Consider the following 19,696-nt stretch of genomic DNA (forward strand, 5'->3'; position numbering starts at 1 on the left):
ATTTCAAAGCAACAACAGGCTTATGTCCAATTACACTTTATGATAAATGAACTTTTTAGCATATAAGATGCCATAAGTAACCGGGATTCGAACTCGAGACCTCCAGATAAAAGGCACTACCACTCCGCCACGGAGATCGGTTGATTTTTTTTTTGGGGGGTAGGCGAAAAACGCCTTGGGGTTATCATCGTTCGAAATAAAATTTTATAAAGGCAAATAAATAGTAAAAAAAAAAATTGTTTTAAAAATTAAAAAAATTAAACAGAAACTTATAACTAATATCATAGCTAAAACTTATTTTTAAAAACACTTAAAACTAATATCACAGCCGTAAAAATAAGCGTAAAATTAAAAACGTAAAATTTAATTAAAAATAAAATGAGTTAAAAAAGTCCAAGAGAAGTGTAAAGAACCCCAACTCGGATAACAGGAAACATAAAAAGTAAACCTAGGTTAAAAACTAAAATATTAAAAAGCTAAAACTTTAGCACTAATAACACAGATAAAAATCACTAAAAAGGTTAAAACTAACATCGCTAAAAAATATATAACTAATATCACAGTGGGAAACTTAATAAGGTAACATTTATTTAAAAGGAAACAAAGTAAATTAATATATAAAATTTAAATAAACATCAATAAATTTGACGAAGTCCGAGAGGGATGTAAAAGGTCCCTTCTCGGATTCAGAATACAACAAAATATAAAAAAAATAACAATTCAATGAACAAAAATATAAACACTTTAAAATAATTCTTTAGCATAAAAAATACATACCACAATTCAAATTTTGTGAAGCATATTAACACTTCGTAAAAATAGCAACACCCGGTCTAAAATTTCCTTATTATTGTCCAAAGTTTGGCGAGTTTATATGTAATTTAAATTTACGACGCGACGCCGCATAACAAATGCAATCCACAAGTACGTGGCGCATAGATGCGGCATCGTGCGCATCGAGGCACTTGTCCTGCTGACATCAGGTACTCGTGTGTAACTCTGTTATGTCCTAATCACAATCGACAGAGGACCACTTCCTCTCGACGAATTTTTCTACATGAGGCGTCCCATGGCAACATAGAATCTTTAATATGCCGGAGTTTGTTATCGACGGTAGACGTCCAGTCACCTTACCACTTTGCACGAAGAGACTGTTTTATACAATTAACAAGGTCAGAAGTAGCAACACGAGTGGTGAAAGGAGGTTGATTACATCGTCTTTAGCAGCGGAATCTGCACGTTCATTACTTGGAATTCCCAAGTAGCTAGGAATCCAACAGAAACTCACTTGTGTGTTGCGATGGTTCAACTCGGCGATTGCATTATAGATTTCAGTGACCAAAGGATGTCTAGAGTAGAAATCTTCTAAAACTTGGAGTGCACAACACGAGTCGCTACAAATGAGGATATGACAGTATTTTGGGTTAACGATATTCAATACGAAACAAAACCGAAAAAAATAAACCAATGGCAATACACTTTCATCCCTTCATATCACAAATGACACTTCAATTACTACGTCCCTGCAAATTATCTCAGTAACCAACAAATCAGAATGCCGTATTTTCCTAACTAATCACTAATTCGAATACGATCGACCAATCAAAAAGTCACTTCTTCATACCACTCGCATCTGTAAAAAGGAACTGACCAATTAGAAGGCAGTCAGTCCAGCCAGTCACAATCCCTTTTTCTAATCAATAGTAAGGTGTGAGCAAAATTAACCAATTGGATTACAACAAATTCTGACCGATAAATTAAGTACAGTCCCTTAGTACTGATAACAATACTCTAATACCTTATTGATAACGTACAGTTCAGCAGTAAATATGCCTGTAATATTTCGTACAAACATATAGATTCTGCTATTAAGAACAGATGCGCATCCAACGGTATCATTCTGTTTTGATCCATCTGTGTATACTATTGCGTCTGGGTTTATTTTGGAGAGAATATGGTGAAAACTTTGTTGAAAGACAACAGGTGGTGTTGATTGTTTCTTTTATGTGGCAAGATTAAAAATAAAATTTATACAGTTTATTGTCCGGAGGATATGAACAGGGATACGTTGGAAAAATAGAAGGTATGTCAACGTTTAAAATCTGTAGTAACCGTCGGGTACGTACACCTATAGGTGCAGTATAACGTGGATGATCTTCATATCTTTGTAAATTAAAATTTGCAAGAACTGCGGTTAAAGCCGGTCGATTCGGTTGCCCTTTAAGACGGGCAAAGTAAGATGCCAGAAGTTGGTCACGTCCTTCCCAAAATGATGGTGCACCGCACTCAACAAGTATGCTAGTGACAGGGCTTGATCTAAAAGCACCTGCAGCAAGCCGGAGAAAAGCATGATGTACAGCATCTAACATCTTCAGCACAGTATTACGCGCTGAAGAGTAGGCGATACAACCATAATCTAAGCGGGAACAAACTAAGGAATAATAAAATCGCAACATACATGACCTATCGGCTCCTCAATTGGTGTTGCTAAGGACTCGGAGCATATCTAAAAGTTTGGAACATTTTGTTTTTAATTCTTTGATATGTTTGACCCAAGTAAGGCGGCTATCAAAAAATAAACCTAAAAACCTAATATCGGGAGAGAATGTTCTCGGGAGAACATTCATGAATGAGAATGTTCTCGGGAGAGAATTAGTTCTCCGTTGAGAAAAACTTGCGGAATTGAAGGGTCCCGCAGCCGAGAAAAGATAACACATTTTGTTTCCTCAGGTGAAAAGGTAAAGCCGGTAACCCTGGACCAAGTTTCAAGGCGAGATATAGTGTTCTGCAGCAGTCTCTCTGCTGTAATAGTCGAACAGGACGTAATATATATGGTAAAATCATCAACGAATAATGAACATGAAACAGGTGGCTGCACAGATTTAGTAATCCTATTAATGGCCATAGAAAATAAGGAAGAACTTAAAACACTTCCTTGAGGCACTCCATTGTTCAAGGTGACGGTACCCGATAAGGAATCTCCAACACGAACACGAAAAGTTCGGTCATTTACAAAACCCCCTGATAAATGCAAGCATACAGCCCTTGACTCTCGATTCTTTAAGGGTGTTAAAAATACCAAGCCGCCAGGCCGTGTCATAAGCCTTTTTGATATACGAGGCGTTGGCGGAGTACGTAAGCGTTTTGAATAGCTACTTCCAATGACACTAAATGGTCAACGGCTGATACAGAGATTGTAATAAGGCTATTTATAATTTTCGATGATTTGTTTGTCTACGAGGAGGGATAACGAACGAGATAATTTTACCCGATCGGAGCATTAGGTCCGAGTGAAATCGCAGGTTAAGGTACGAAGAACTCTGTGAAAATTATAGAAAAGGTATCAATTAATGAAACTTCGCTAGCTTTCGCCTCGATTGTACAAATAGAACCACTGGAGCAGTTGCCTCAATTTCCACGCTAAACATATGCAATCCCAAACTCCGTCTTTTAAAAACAATATAAAATATATCAATATCTATCAATAAAAATAAATACCCGCCATTTGATTATTTAAGATCAAACAGAAAGGGAGAAATGTCCAGATTCTGCGGAAAGTTTTATTTTATTTTATTTATTTTTTTGACTTGGGCCAATTGACTGGTTTCATGCTACATTCCATTCCTTTCTGTTTTTTATTAATTTTTTTAATTTAACGTAATTAATACATTCTACTTCCTTAGTTATCTGTATGTAGGTTTTAATAAATTCAAAAAATAAATTTTATTTTTGAAACAATTATTAAAAATGATTTTTTTAACGGAATAATCTTAAGAAGCTTTACCTGTATAGAATAAAATATTTCAAGATTTTATTATATGTAAATAAAACATGTAATAATAATAATAATAATAATATTATTTTCTAACTATTAAGCCTGAATAATTTTTAATTAGATAAAAATAAACAAATTAAGACGTAGTATAGTTAAAACATAGTTATGAATAAAAGGACAATTAACATAATGTTCTGTAACATAAACGTATTATGTTGCAACTGAATTAATAAATAATAAATTATGATTTCTCTTATCTTACAGTCCAGTGGCAATTAAATATAAAAGCGAAGGTGTCACACCGACTGAATAGCAAATAATATTACAAAGCAAGTCCCGCGTGTATCGTTAGCAAGCTGTTGTTTCTTTAGTAAAGAAATACGAACGGGTCCCAACTGCCTTGATACAATTGCGAGATTTTAGTGGTGGGAGAAGTCGGTATAGATCATAAAAGGCGTTAGATGGGTGACGTATTAAGAAAAGAAATTTAAAACCTTTATAGTATGTAATAATAGTAATAATAACACGTAACCTAGGCTAAATAAAGACAATATATATAGGTCACCTTGGACATTTTTACGACTACTAAAACTATTTGACCATTATCATCGTATAAACTGATCTATAAATTTTTTACACGCATGAATTTTGTAACATAAAAACACACATCTTATATAAACATCCACGTAAACTTGAATGTAAAAAAGCGGCAACAAAAAAAACCTACTAAGTTGTAAAACATATACAAATAAACACTCACGCAATATCCGTGACACTAACTCCTGTTCGCAAATGTACATAAAAGAAACCAGAGCAAAAGAACAAAAAAAAATAGTGATATATGAATCGATCAGTCAAATGACTTGCTGCACAACATGTCGTAATTGTTAATTCTAAACCTTGAGGCGAAATTTCTAAAATATTGTAACAAGCGGTTATTTTTATGTTAATGAGCACATTTTTATCTTTAATCTGAATCATAAAATAATATTAGTGACACAACATTATTTCCACAGTTCAAAAATTTTATTTTTAATATTTAAACAATAGTTTAAAACACTACATATTTGCTTTCCAGACATCACATTTATTATACCACTAGCCGGTCAGGGCTCCGCCCCAAAGTAAAAGGATTAATACATCCATATACTCGTGTGTGTTTATAATATATGCATCGTTCGTATCAAGAAGCATGGTGCTTCTATATTTATTTATCTTTATAAAATTTTAAAAAACTTATGTCTACAATAGATTTTTTTAGTAAAATGTAAAAAGATGGTACAATAAACGTATAACAACGTACTATTTATAGTACAGAATACAATTAATTATACAGTTGTTAGTTCAATATTTTTCCGCTGGATGTTACCGCTTCATTCAAAATAAAAATGTGAGCACATACCGCAAACAAACAAACAAACGCACCATCGTTTTTTTATTATTGGAAATAAACCAAAATACAATTACAGAATAAATTTTTTTCTACAAAAAATTTTGTACAGTCACATTTAACTACTCTTGACGTGTTTATTACCTTATACAATAGCGTTTAATGAACAAAAGTCCCTAATAACATATAACATACAATATTTTAGTAATCATGACTTGATCGGCGAAGCCATGAAAATATGTATATTTATGCTTATATATATTTTATATTTTAGCTTAAATATATATATATATATATGTGTTAGTTTTCAGATATATATATATATATAGATCTGAAAACTAACAAATAAGAACAAACTATTAACTCTATCAGTTAGCATTAATATCAGAAATGTTGGATATTCCTGTGAGTGAGGAAGAAATTAGCTTTGAAAGGTCTCTTCATTAAGAAATATTCCATTAATTTTAAAGTAAGCGAGTTATTTAATAATTAATAATTTTCAGCTACTACAAAATTTCATCATATTGTTCAGCAAGTTATTAAAAGAAAAGGAATGTTAACTCAATTAACGTTGCATATTCAATCTGGTTATACATTATTACTTTATTGTTTTATGATTTTTTTAAATTGATGCACTAATAAAAAAAGATATACATAAATATTATAAAATTATAAGGTATCACTTCTGGTGACTGCACATTCGTGATTGGTCTACATGAAACAGAAAGGGAATCCAGAAATGTCTATTTTATTTGGAGCAGCGGTTAAAATTAGACTCGCTACTTTTTTACTCACTAGCAAGAAACAACATCTAATCTTCTCAAGGAACAACTGTAAAATTCAATGTTTTAATAATGCTATTAAAATAAATTTAAATAGATTTTATACCTTAAAAACTAAAGTTATCTTTATCTTGTTTACATCTAGTAACCATGTAAACTTAATATAATCTAATCCTATCATCAAAACTCAAAATTAAAAGATAATTTACTAATTATGATGTTAAAATTTATATTTAAAAGGTTCCAGTATGAAAGTATCACAGTTTGTGGATAGCTAGATGGATAACCAAACCGACAATTAATAACTACAGAAAGTAGAATTGCAGTAAGGAAGTTAAAACAGATGATATATGACAATTTGTTGCCATCTGAGTAAATGGGCTCCATTAATGAAATTAATCTTTTTTTTTTAGTGCGAAATTTATCACTTTTTATTCTCACATGGAATTCATCATAGGTAGTTTTTGTCACATAACTAATGTAGTACAACAAATATAGAATAGGTCAGTTCCTTTCTTCTACATTGCATATATTACTGTAAAGTTGTCAAGATCACTCTGTTAACAACTACTTAAGAATTTATACTTTTCTGTATATAATAAATTTTACTTCAAATCATAATTTTTTACATTTTTGATGGAAATTTTTTTATTACACGAATAATTCATCGCATAAACTCAAGGACTTGTGTTTCAGTTAACAGTGTAAAATATTTTCAGCATTTAAAAATGGCAAGCCTAATTGGGATTTGAACCTATAACTTTATAGATGAAAGGCAAAGAATCAGATTTGATATAACACTTACAAAATGTGTATAAATTATTTATTACCATACAGGTGAAACTAATTAAAACAACAATTTTATTTTATTTTTTTATCATTTTTTTCTTGATCATATCACCAGATAAGCTTGAAGCTTGTGTTTCGGGTATGGAAATGAAATTTTGTAGCATATGAAAAATGCCATGCCTGACCAGGATTCGAACCCGGGATCTCCAGATGAAAGGCCAAGAATTTCATTAGAAATTCTTGTTTACCTTGAAGTGGTTTTAACTATTACAGGTACTAACCAGTAATTGTCAACACTACATAAATAAACGGAAGAGAACCTAATGTTTTTTTTTTAAACTTTAACAATAATAGGAACAGTTTAATTAACTAAAGCCTAAGCTTCAACAACCATCAATTTATTTTTACTTTTAACCCTATATATTAACCAGGGCACAACTCTATTAAGATTTTCCAAATAATCTGGAACCATCAGGGTGTGAGTAGATACAGTTTACTGTTTATCACTGCATCTTTAAGCAAAACAACGTAATTAAATGAGTAACATGATAATCCATTAATATTAACCAGTCATTTTATACAGTTATATTTAATCAGATCCTATAAGTAAGGTCCCTCATTTGTAAATCAACCATGAATATATGATAACCTAGTTCCGCCAGGTAAGGGTATGTTAATAATTTGGGCCAAAAAACAAACAGTGGCCAGGTGATAAACGAATCGAGGAACTGATAGCGTTAAAATTTAACCAGCATCAACAGACTCTTCGATTGACCTTCAATATGGAAAGGTATTTAACCTCTGGTACATTGAGACAACACCAATTAATTGTAATACTGGTTTATTTCCATTATAACAAAGTATATAAAACAAACCAAAAATTACAATCATAATAGGAAAAGAAAAAGATGATAGTGGGCAATGAACAGAAAGATAACTGAGGAACTAATTCTTATAATTTATTATCTAATTATAATTAGTATAGGCAAATGTAATTTTTATTATAGTTAATTACTTTTATTTTCTTAAATGAATATAATTATAAAAATTTATACTATTAATTTTACTGTTTCAGATGTTGCTGTTAAACCAAAGAAAAGAGCTGCTGGCTTGGACAGCACTGTGCTTCATTGTTGGTCTTGTAGCTGCTGCCTCAAAGGATTCAGGTATATTTCAAATATTACTCAAATATATTTACACTATACATAATTATCATACATTTAAAAAACTAGATTACAAATATAAATGATGATTTTATTCAATTATATAGGATGATTTTAGTCAATTTATATATGTAAAGACAAGTGTATATAAGATATATATATATATATATATATATATATATATATATATGAATGTTAAGTTCGTTTGTGTACGCTTCAAAAACTCAAAATGTTCTGCACCAATTGAGCTCAAATTTTAGCACGATATATAACCCGCATCAAAGATTGTTTTCATCTATTTTTAATAAATCTATCTATCTATTTTTAATTTGTACATTTTTAATTTGGAAATGTAAACAAAGGAAAACCAATCAGATCAATGCAAGATGGCCTCTGTCAAACACAACGACCAAATTTCTTTGAATTATATTTAACAGCTAAAATATCTGTATTTTATTAAAAAAAAAAAAACACGATAAAAAAAATTTTAGCACGATATATAACCCGCATCAAAGATTGTTTTCATCTATTTTTAATAAATCTATCTATCTATTTTTAATTTGTACAGTTTTTAATAAATAAGAGGCTAATAAATCAGATGGAAATGTAAACAAAGGAAAACCAATCAGATCAATGCAAGATGGCCGCTGTCAAACACAACGACCAAATTTCTTTGAATTATATTTAACAGCTAAAATATCTGTATTTTATTAAAAAAAAAAAAAACGCGATAAAAAAAATTTTAGCACGATATATAACCCGCATCAAAGATTGTTTTCATCTATTTTTAATAAATCTATCTATCTATTTTTAATTTGTACAGTTTTTAATAAATACGAGGCTAATAAATCAGATGGAAATGTAAACAAAGGAAAACCAATCAGTTCAATGCAAGATGGCCGCTGTCAAACACAACGACCAGTCACAAAGAGCCCGTATGGCCGTTGCCAATGTAAAAAAAATCACAACTGATTAAGTAACAAATTTCTTTGAATTATATTTAACAGCTAAAACATCTGTATTTTATTTTAAAAAAACACCAAAACAAAAAGAAAAGCCACCAAGAAGGATGACTTACAGTAAATAAATTAAAATGCCCAACTTTCTTATAGCCCAGATAGACTTAAGACTATGCAAACAAAAAAAGTCGAGATAACCAAATACACAGAAAATAATATCCCTACATAATGACCAAAAAAATCCTTTGTTAGGTTAAATATTCACTTTTGTCTGAATTTACAGAAGGCATTTACAACGAAGCATTGATAAATATTGAAGACAAGCGCTTAGCTAATGCAAATAAAGTTCTTAGTCAATTGGGAATGCCAGCACCCACCCGAGCTGCGATTGCTTCATCTGATGTGGATTTACGCCGTGAACAGAGTTACAACATCGGTGATCTTCAGTCATATGTCCAATCAAACATTCCCAAATTAACGCGTGAACAGAAAGGCATTTATGATCGCATAATGCAAATGATAAATGACGGAGTTGCGGGGACCTTCTTCTAGGATGCGCCAGGAGGAACTGGGAAAACATTCCTCATTAGATTGATTCTAGCAACGGTTCGATCAAAAAATGACATAGCATTAGCTCTTGTTTCGTCTGGAATAGCTACGACATTGTTACCAGGTGGAAGGACTGCGCATTCAGCTCTGAAGTTGCCATTAAACATGCAAATCATCGAGACTCCATCGTGCAATATTTCCAAAGCATCCTGTATGGGAAAAGTATTACAAAAATTTAAACTCATTATTTGGGATGAATGCACGATGGCACATAAAAAATCGCTTAAAGCTCTTGATCGATCGTTACGAGATTTGCGTGGAAACGTTCAACCATTCGGGAATGCTTTGATATTGCTCGCAGGAGATTTTAGGCAAACATTGCCTGTAATTTCTCGATCGACACCAGCAGACGAAATAAATGCTTGCCTGAAGTATTCAACACTGTGGCGACACGTACGTACATTGCAGTTGACTACGAATATGCGTGTCCAGTTGCAGAATGATCCATCAGCTGAGGTATTCTCACGATAGTTACTGGATATTGGAAAAGGACAGCTGCCAGTCGATGAGATGTCTAGACGAATATCATTTCCTGATAATTTTTGTAATTTAGTAACATCGAAAAAAGAACCGATCGAAAAAGTATTTCCTGATATTCAAATTAATCATAGAAATCACTATCGGCTCAGTGAACGAGCTATACTTGACGCAAAGAATAAAGATGTCTATCGACTTAATAATGTTATTCAATCCAGCATTCAAAGTGAGGAAATTACATATAAGTCGATAGACACCGTTGTAAAATCAGATGAAGTAGTTAATTATCCAACGGAATTTTTAAACTCACTTGATCTGCCAGGGATGCCACCACACATATTAAAATTGAAAATAGGTGTGCCAATTATCCTGTTGCGGAATATTAATCAGCCAAAACTCTGCAACGGCACGCGACTTGCAGTTAAGAAATTTATGAATAACGTAGTGGAAGCAACGATTTTAACGGGGCCTTTCAAAGGTGAAGATGTCCTCATTCCTCGAATAACTTTGATCCCGACCGATACACCATTTTAATTTAAAAGATTGCAATTCCCAATTCGATTGGCATTTGCAATCACAATCAATAAAGCTCAAGGTCAATCTTTAGAATTGTGTGGTTTAGATTTAGATGCGGATTGCTTCTCACATGGACAACTGTATGTGCGTGTTCCCGAGTCGGCAAACCAGATAGCCTTTATATCTACGCAGACACTGGAAAAAAAAAAAAAAAATATTGTATATCCACAAGTATTGCAAAATTAAACTTCTATGAAACGTATGCTTTGTTTTGTTTCTCATTTCTCATCCATGCAACCACAATGTGCCACAGCGAAGCGTGGCGGGTACAACTAGTATATATATATATATATATATATATATATATATAAGTGTGCGTGTGTGTGTGTGTGTGTGCAATTGTTTTCTATTATGTAATGTAAAAAAGTGAACGTTGTTTTGGTAGTAACAAAAAAAGTTCATATAAATTAATTACACTCACATTCATTTAAACACACATACACATGCATCCATACACATAGGCCCTAAATAAATAAAGATTAATAAATTAGTCAATTCATAATAAAACTTCAGCGTTATTATCCTTTCTTAATTGATTTGTAATGTAATTAAATTTGTTGTAATATTATTACATATATGAACTGATAATTTACTAAGTTTTGTTTCATTTAAAATATATTGGTATAAACCTTTCCAACCAAAAACTTCATAAAATTACTATATTATATTGAACTTTTTACGATTAAATTTTTAAAATAATTTGCATTAATAAAAATCAAATCTTAATTTTAACAATAAATAAGATACTTAATATAGCTCTTATTTCTGTAAATGTCTTAAATTCCATGAAACTATTACAAAATAATATTCATTGTTATACATTAATATGTTTCAAAAATCAACAAATAGGTTTACAAGAATGAAAATTAAAACTTGCGTAACACCTAAATTACGAAACAAATTAGGAAGAAAAGTAGATAACTGTAATAATTTATTTATTTTATTATTGATAATGTACAAAGAATATTTGGGAAAAAATTATTGAATGGAGGAGATTCATAGATTTAGCCTCTAAAAAGACAGATATTCTGGCCACTAATATTAAAAATAATAAAAATTATTTCAATATATATTTTTCAAAATTGCTTGATAACCAACTTCCTGGCTATCACCTACAAACCTAATTTTACTTTTTTACTATATTCTAACACAAAACAGAAATTTTTTACATTCCCAGATACTTTAGATCCTGTTTGTTTCAAACTAAGTCAGTTGATATCATTGCCGTAAGGCAGCATCACACTCAAAGCCCCTAATCCACATTAATGTTTCTATATTATAGAAGGCCCATTTTTGAGAATATAAGTAGAATACTGAAGTTGTTGTTAATGTTAGTGGATGGTTAAGGTTAGAAATTAATGTTAGTAATCTGTTAATGGATTTATGATTTGCATCCATGAGGTGGTTAATGAATGTTGACTATGTCGGTATGGAATAATTTTGTATGTTTACCATATCATTTTTTTAAATAACTTTCTGTGTGTCCAATGTAAAAACTTTTTTCTGTAAAAATTACATTGTACCTTATTATGTTCCTTTATTCTGATTTTCTTAGTTATTTTTATCTGTATTTCTTTTGTCAAATGTGAGCTAAAGTATGAATTGTTTATTAATTTGTACGTGCTAGGAATTTAATATCAGTGAATCTTTGGTAATACAGCTGTACTGAGCGGTCAGCACTAGATGCTTCTAAAAACTGATAGCTTATTTCAGATTAAGTGGTTTGAAGTACTGTGAATGAGTATACCTGTCCCACTATCATCAAACTGTTGATTTCATTAATGTGCTTTATATTTATATTATGATTGGGATCTATAAAAAATTATTTATTTACTGTTTTTATATTTAGCTATAAATATTGCTCATGGCTTCCTTTTTTTTTATAAATGTTAAGAATTGTTAAACTTCTTATATTACCTCAGTAAAATAGTATTAATACATACTTGACTGTAAATTACTTTCTGAAAACATTTGTTTATTCTAAAAATTTTAAATCATTTTAAATCACTTGTTTTTAAGTTAAATTTATCTTCCAGTAATGAATCCCACATCTTTCATTACTTCTATATCATTCCTAGTTTTCTTCTCCCTCTTTCTCGTTTCTTCCTCACCCCTGAAATGTTTTTCCTACTTCAAAATGTTCTTTTAATTATTAATTAATTATTTTTACATATAAGTTAAAAACAATTGGAAAGTTGCGCATCTTCCCTTTCCTTGCTTCCTCATAATCTATCAAATTGAGAATATCTGTTATTTCTTTATACACTTCTTTCTAAAAGCTATTAAAAATGTTATCCTATTCATACTATGAAACAGCTTTTTATGAATTACTGGAATGATGTTTTAGTTTTGCTAATACGTTTAGCTAAAAAGAATTTTTGAACACTACAGTAGTATTAAAATTTATGTATAATATTTATATATTTTTCTGGTCAGATACAATATTTTCTACTACCTACTTTAATTATCAAATGATTTACTGCAGTAACGTTTAGCAGGATATTACAAATAGTAATCAAGGTCATAGAATGGACAAAAGTTATGTATAACAATATAAATTATCATTATAACAATTATTCTAGATCAGTCGTACCTAATGTACCATTCTCATGATACATGTAAACTTAAGAAATCTAAATCTTATAAATTTATGTGTATATTTATATAATAAATGTTAACAGAGACATACGAATAAACAGTTTAACCAGTCTGATAAATTACTCCTGTAGCTACGAAATGTATGCTAACTTAATACATACATATTATATACAGCTAACCATTATTATTGTACGTTTTAATAAAATTAGTACGTATAAAAATGTTTTATATAAACGGATATAACTATTTTTCAAGGGCAGGGCATGACTCATAAACTTAAATAAATAAGTATTAAAAAAATGTATTAATTTATACAAATGAATTTTAATTTATACTTTTACTTTTCAAAGACTGAACTGGTTAAAACATTTTATTTTGTTTTCAAAAATCGAATGAACAAGTATCATAGAATAAAAAAACAAACTTTTATATCATTGGTTTGCCAAATATAGTATATTATTCAAATAATTAAACAAAATATTAAATATATTTTTTTAATAGACCACCAACTAATCAATATGAAACAACAATCAAGTAGAATATAAATGAAAACTTACAGTGGGAAGGTTTTCACTGGTGGGAAACTATTTAGCAGTAGGAAGTAGCTAAATAATTTATAGCTTAGTTAGATGTTTCCATATGCTACACAATACTGCTTGTTTCATCAGGACTCTGTATATGTTTTTGGGTGGCTTTCTTATTTTTACAGGAAAATACATTTTTTACAGTATTAATTTTAACTAGTCAACTCAAAATATTCAATCAATATGCTGTTCATATCTGGGTAAAAATTTTCAATTTCCTGATAAACTAAAGGCAAAATTGGTGCCTTCTGCTTGTAGGTGCCTGACTTTCCTCTGAGTAAGAATGCTTGTCTCATGCTGCAGCTCCTTTAATGGTAGACAGTCTATTATTCAATCTATTTTCCCTAACTTTGGTTCTGTGATAAATAGGATTGGCACAAGAGACTAGGATGCAGGGACTTGCAGAGTCTATATATATCATTAGTGTGGTAGAATACTGCATGTCAATCAACCTGAGAAACTTTAGGCATCAATATGTTAATCTACTGAACAGAAATGCAAGTACTTAACTGCTACACCACCCAGATACTCTTCCTCCACAAAGTAAGGTTCAGAGAAGAAAGGAACAACCTACTATTCTACAGCATATGCACTGATCTATCTCTTCAGCCTTTGTTCAATATCAATTGGCTTAAATCAAGATTTGGATTAACAACTTTTGACTAAAATGAGCTCTCAAAAAAATGTTTACCTCAGAACTACTGAAAATCCAGAACTACTTATTAAAACATCTTGGCAAAATTAATATTTTCATTTTGTCTGTGACAAAAAAATGGATAAAAAAATACCTTAACATTTGCCAGTCTTAATTACTGAAATCCAAAAATTTAAACTATTATCATAGAATGCAGAAATTTAAACAAAAACAACAATTGTACACCTCTCTTAAGCAAACATGTTACCTACATAAACAAACATGCTGTTAACAATATATATAATATAAAAGTAGAATTAACAAAATAAAGTTTAAAAAATTAAACACACCTGAAAGACTGCCCTAAAAATGAAAAAAAAGATACTTTTAAAATTCTGACTTAGATTTTTGTGCCAAATCAAAAACTACCAAAAACCTACAAAACCTTAATTTGATGCTGATTTCCAAACATGAGAACTTAAAGAACTAAAAAAATCTGTTTTAATATTTTTAGGACATTTTGTTTTATTTAAAAAATGAATAAGTGTATAAAAAATTTTGCCATATGAAAATAACCATTTGTAAGAAATTCCAAAATCTAATCCTACATCTTGATAAAAATAAGAAAATGAATACAAGAAGCAATCTTTTTAGATTGCAATCTAAAATAAGATAAGGGAATCCAAAATGTTTATGATATGCAGAAGTATATATCAATTTTTTACTTTGTTTTCCAAAATTTTTCATGTAAAAATAATACTTTGAACCTCTGAATGACATCAGAGCCCTGTTTATCATTAATGGCAGTCTAAGCAATAATGGTTGATAAAAACATGAAAAATATAATTTGTGTACAATATATAAATTTTTGTTTAAAAAGTTATGCACTTAAGTTATCAAGAAAGACTTAAAAATGAGAACAATCTTCCTTTATAAAATAAAACCTAAAACTTAATAAAAATATGAAAAAGAAATACATAAAAAACAAATGTAAAGAGACTGCTTCATAGTATAAGACACTCTGAAATCCAGATTGTTTATTACTTTTTTCAACAAAAAAGAGAAAAGAATTATCAACATTGACTTGTTTTGTGACGTGTAAACTTGAATGTATACTAAATAAGCCTAAAAGAAAAACAGTATAAGTTGAATTGAGAAATTCCTCTTTTTAATGAAATTAATTAAAAATAAAAAAAGTTGCATTTTTTTCAATTTAAAAATCTACATGATGAGATAAGAAATTTTAATACAGACTGGCAGTTATATTTCATATCAAATTAGAAAATTAGGTCACTTAAATCATCGACGATTTCTTTACTATAATATAATAAATTTAAAATCAGAAAAAAAAGACAAAAATTGATCTGGAAATAACCGAAGAATTTGTTAATCTATGTTCTTTTCCACTGTTACTCATTTGAGTCAATCAATTCTAATGGATTATTATGACTGTCAAGGTATCACCACATTGTTTACAGTTATTACAAAATAGTATTACTTTTCTTGTAAAGACTATTTCACTTTTTGTTGTATAGACACAAAGTGAAATGTGCACTGCATAGTGAGATTTATCTAAAATCATAAGAAAAAATAATACACGTAATGTAATATTATTTTATTAAATTTTAATTTCGACTGGACGAACAACATCTCATGAAACATAATGCACTATATTTTCATTATTCTATCATACTGTACCGTATAATTTACACTTTTTAATCTACAATACCGAAAGAAAGGACTCTTTGAAGGTCGGCAATGATCTCTACAACAGTTCAGTTCAATATCCTTGAAAAATCACCAAGGTTGAACTATTTTATTTATAATACGCACATACATATACAATACTATTAACAGTTTATTATAAATATTTAAACTGTATCGTGCAGTATTATGCTCAACAAATTCCATGACCATAACCAAGTGTCTACATTTTACAAACATCCAAATAATGAACTAAATGTTTTTTAAGTGATCATTGAAAACACTTTATTCAATCTTTTTTTTTAAATTGTGGTTCCAACATTAGATGTCAATTTGTTTTGACAACCAAATAATAAGTTTCTAGCCTTTGTTTTATACTGGCATAAACCAAAAAAAGAAATTTTTGTTGACTATATAAAAAAATATATGTATAATAATAAATGTAACCTACTAACACAAAATTTTTAAAGATTCCAATACCAGTGCTTTAATTAATAAATAGGACACTACTATTCTGTAGCAGAGTGGCAGCATCTCTGACTTTCATCTATAAGATCCTAGGTTTGAATCCTGATCTGGCTTGATATTTTTCACGAACTAAAATAATCATCTCTCATAAATAGCAATAATGAGATGCTAACCTTGAGTCATTTATAGGAAACAAATATAACAATTTTAAAGAAATATTTACTAATCTCAATCCTTACACAAACTGTAAACTGAGTTGGTTTGTTTGTACACAACTTTAAATTTCTTTTATATTAAGTAAAACAAAGTTACTCATGACTACATAACTATCATTAGTATGAATACTAAGATGTAACATAAATAAATAAATAGAAATGAGGCGATAAAATTTATTTTATCCACAAACACAACATTAAACAGAATTTTTATAGAATTCCTTCCATTCTGTTAAAGAGATTCCCAGTTCAGATTTAATTACAGCCATTTTAATATTAATTACACTTGGTGTACATAATATATTAACTCTTTTTAAGAAAGCCATTCTCTGTAAAGGATGATGTGAACATCACAAAAAGAAATAAGGGTTATTCTTCTAATAAAGAAGTAATTAAATTTTTAATACTATAGATTATTATGATTTATATATTTCAAGAATGACATGAATCTAGATTACTGCTAGGTTCAAATCTCTTTTTTCTTTCTTTTTTTCCCATACCTAAGAGGGTGGACCAGCTAATGCACTGCACACCCTCAGAGGATGCCTTTGCCTCTAGCCTACCAAGACCCCGCAGGACTCAGCTATGCCGTTCCCCACAGGGGTCGTTCACCCAGTAGGAAGGGACTGGGTCTTATATATGCCTGCCTCTAATCGTACTCCCTCCCTAGGGAGGGATCCAGCCGGGTCTCGGTCTTTATTTTTATTACCCACAAATTCAGGGAGTCCCCGGTCAGTCATCAAGAGTGGTCCACCTCAGCAAACCTCCCTCTCATGAACAGAGCTGCCCCTGTAAAACCCTACCTCCAGGTTACCCCATTTCACTCAACAGTGTCTCGTTCCTTATGCACATTACATTCAGAATCTGACATCAGTTATCAAATAATCACTTAATAAAAACATTTAAATTAATTTTTATTCCATATTCCATATTATTAAATAAGAAAAAAAAATTAAAAAGGAAAAAGCAATATAATAATTATTACAACTGGATGATGGTTAGTGATGTTGAGGGATACAATGGATGGTATCCCTCAACAAAAAGTAATCAACTGACAAAATTGCTTTTTCAATAATAAATTAAATAATTTTTATTTAAAATGTACTTTTATTTAATAAACTGTATGGAACTATTTCAAAAATTTAATTCTTATTAATATTAAATTGAAATTTTTAAGATAAATGGAATTATATAGCATATATCTAGAGAATGGATATCAAATTTAATTTTTGATATTATTTTCATTCTAATTATCATACATAATCATAAGCTTTGAAAAAAATTATTTTTACAGCATTTTAATATATTTTAATGATGTGAAAGGATATGGACTAGCCAAGACAGCCTGATCTCTCTCCTCTAGACCTTCATGGGGAAAGGGGTATGACCAAGCTTTTCTAGTTTTTCTTGATAAATGTTCACTGATGATGATAATCGTAACTATAATGTGCCTTGGAAAAAACCAGATCTACTGTTGTCATAGATTTTTTCTTTTATTCTGTTTATGAAGGGAGTAAATGACAGAGTTTGGTATTTGATTGATCTATATAATGAGTATAATAAACATATTCTATTTTTACAAGATATATATCATTAACACAACATGTAAAAGACTGGGAAGTGGCAGTAATTATAAACCTCTATATCTTAAATAACCTATAAAAATAATTAGTCAACAATAATTTTTTTTTTTAGAATTTTAGCATTAAACATAGCAAAAATATTTCCCTAGCATTCTAAATTAATTAAATCAAAATAATTCCAATAAATATTTAACCATAAAATTAATGTCTTTTATATTCATTTTCAATAATTTGATCTTTCCAATTTTCTTTTAATAATGAAAAATATACTAAATTTTATAGAATAAATAAAAAAATTCTGTATCTTTTGTACTTTTCAGATTTGAAAACTGCAGCGGCAACAGCCTACTCGCATCAAGTAATTCATTCTTCACCTGGTATATTAGGACAACATCCATTAGTATCACATTATTCAGGAGGATTGCAACCTCTCATATATCCAGCAGATAATTCGTATGTGATAAATTAACAATTTCTTACTTTACTATTAACAAAGCAATTATTTTTGAAGTAACTAATAATAATAAAAAAAAATAACTAAACCTAAATGTTACATTTATTCAGCAGATTCCTGTCTGAATAGATACTTTTATGTGAAATGGATTATATTAATTTTCCATTACATCAACGGAAATTGAATTTCAATAAAAAGATTGACCTTTGACCAACCCAAAAATGTCTGATGCATGGTCATTCTTGAGAACAGGAGTAAAGTATAGTTAAAATGTTCTAATTAAATCTATCATATGAGTCACTTCTTTGATGGATTGAAACTTTTATTTTTCAGTCCACGTAAATAAAACTTGTAATGCTGTGATGTACATCTTTTATATCTGTAGTTTTTAACAACTATCCCAAAAGAGAGTTGATTCATTTAACAGTTTATGCATTTTAAATGAATCTCTTATCAAAAGTTTTTAAAAATTACACCAGAATTTAATTTAAAAAATGAACTTTTTATCAGATGAATATTAATACTAAATTGAACTGTTCAGACTTTTTTGTTCCTATTATATTTATGTAATTTAACATTATAAGGTAAGTAGCAGTGGCGGCTCATAGCTAAAATTAATGGGGGTGCTGCTTCAGAAAATTTTTTCTGGGCCTTTTGAAGGCCATGGTTAAAGTTTTCTGTAAAATAAAAGAAACGAAAAAAAGTGAATCAAATAGAATAGCTGGAAGCAAGGTAATAATCTTATTCTACACTTTATCACACTGAAGAATATGGTACACACAGTTTTTAAGCACAACACACGCGGAGCAAAAAAAAAAAACTACCTTCCACCAGCACATTAGGATCGGCACTGTGAGAGCAACAGTACGCTCTCTCCCTCACAGCCTCATATGCAGCTTCCTATGTGCGCATGCGCACAACAGCCGAACACCACTG

The 19,696-nt window shown here is 30.0% G+C and overlaps 1 protein-coding gene and 1 long non-coding RNA gene across 4 annotated transcripts in view; one reads left to right on the forward strand and one right to left on the reverse strand.

The window, feature by feature from the left end:
• The window catches only part of LOC142330151 (peroxidase-like), a 310,626-nt gene that overhangs the window by 260,948 nt on the left and 29,982 nt on the right, over nucleotides 1–19,696 (forward strand). For all 3 annotated transcript variants that reach the window (XM_075375255.1, XM_075375254.1, XM_075375253.1), the window contains 2 exons: nucleotides 7,812–7,902; nucleotides 18,627–18,759. In XM_075375255.1, the coding sequence (XP_075231370.1) occupies nucleotides 7,812–7,902; nucleotides 18,627–18,759 (224 nt within the window). The remainder of the gene's footprint in view (nucleotides 1–7,811; nucleotides 7,903–18,626; nucleotides 18,760–19,696) is intronic.
• LOC142330153 (uncharacterized) overlaps nucleotides 10,540–19,696 on the reverse strand; it is a 50,280-nt gene continuing 41,123 nt past the window's right edge. Inside the window, exon 3 of the long non-coding RNA XR_012757705.1 lies at nucleotides 10,540–10,655. This is a non-coding gene — a long non-coding RNA (uncharacterized LOC142330153). The remainder of the gene's footprint in view (nucleotides 10,656–19,696) is intronic.

This window comes from Lycorma delicatula, chromosome 9, assembly GCF_047948215.1.
Source record: "Lycorma delicatula isolate Av1 chromosome 9, ASM4794821v1, whole genome shotgun sequence".
Classification (NCBI taxonomy): Eukaryota; Metazoa; Arthropoda; class Insecta; order Hemiptera; family Fulgoridae; genus Lycorma; species Lycorma delicatula.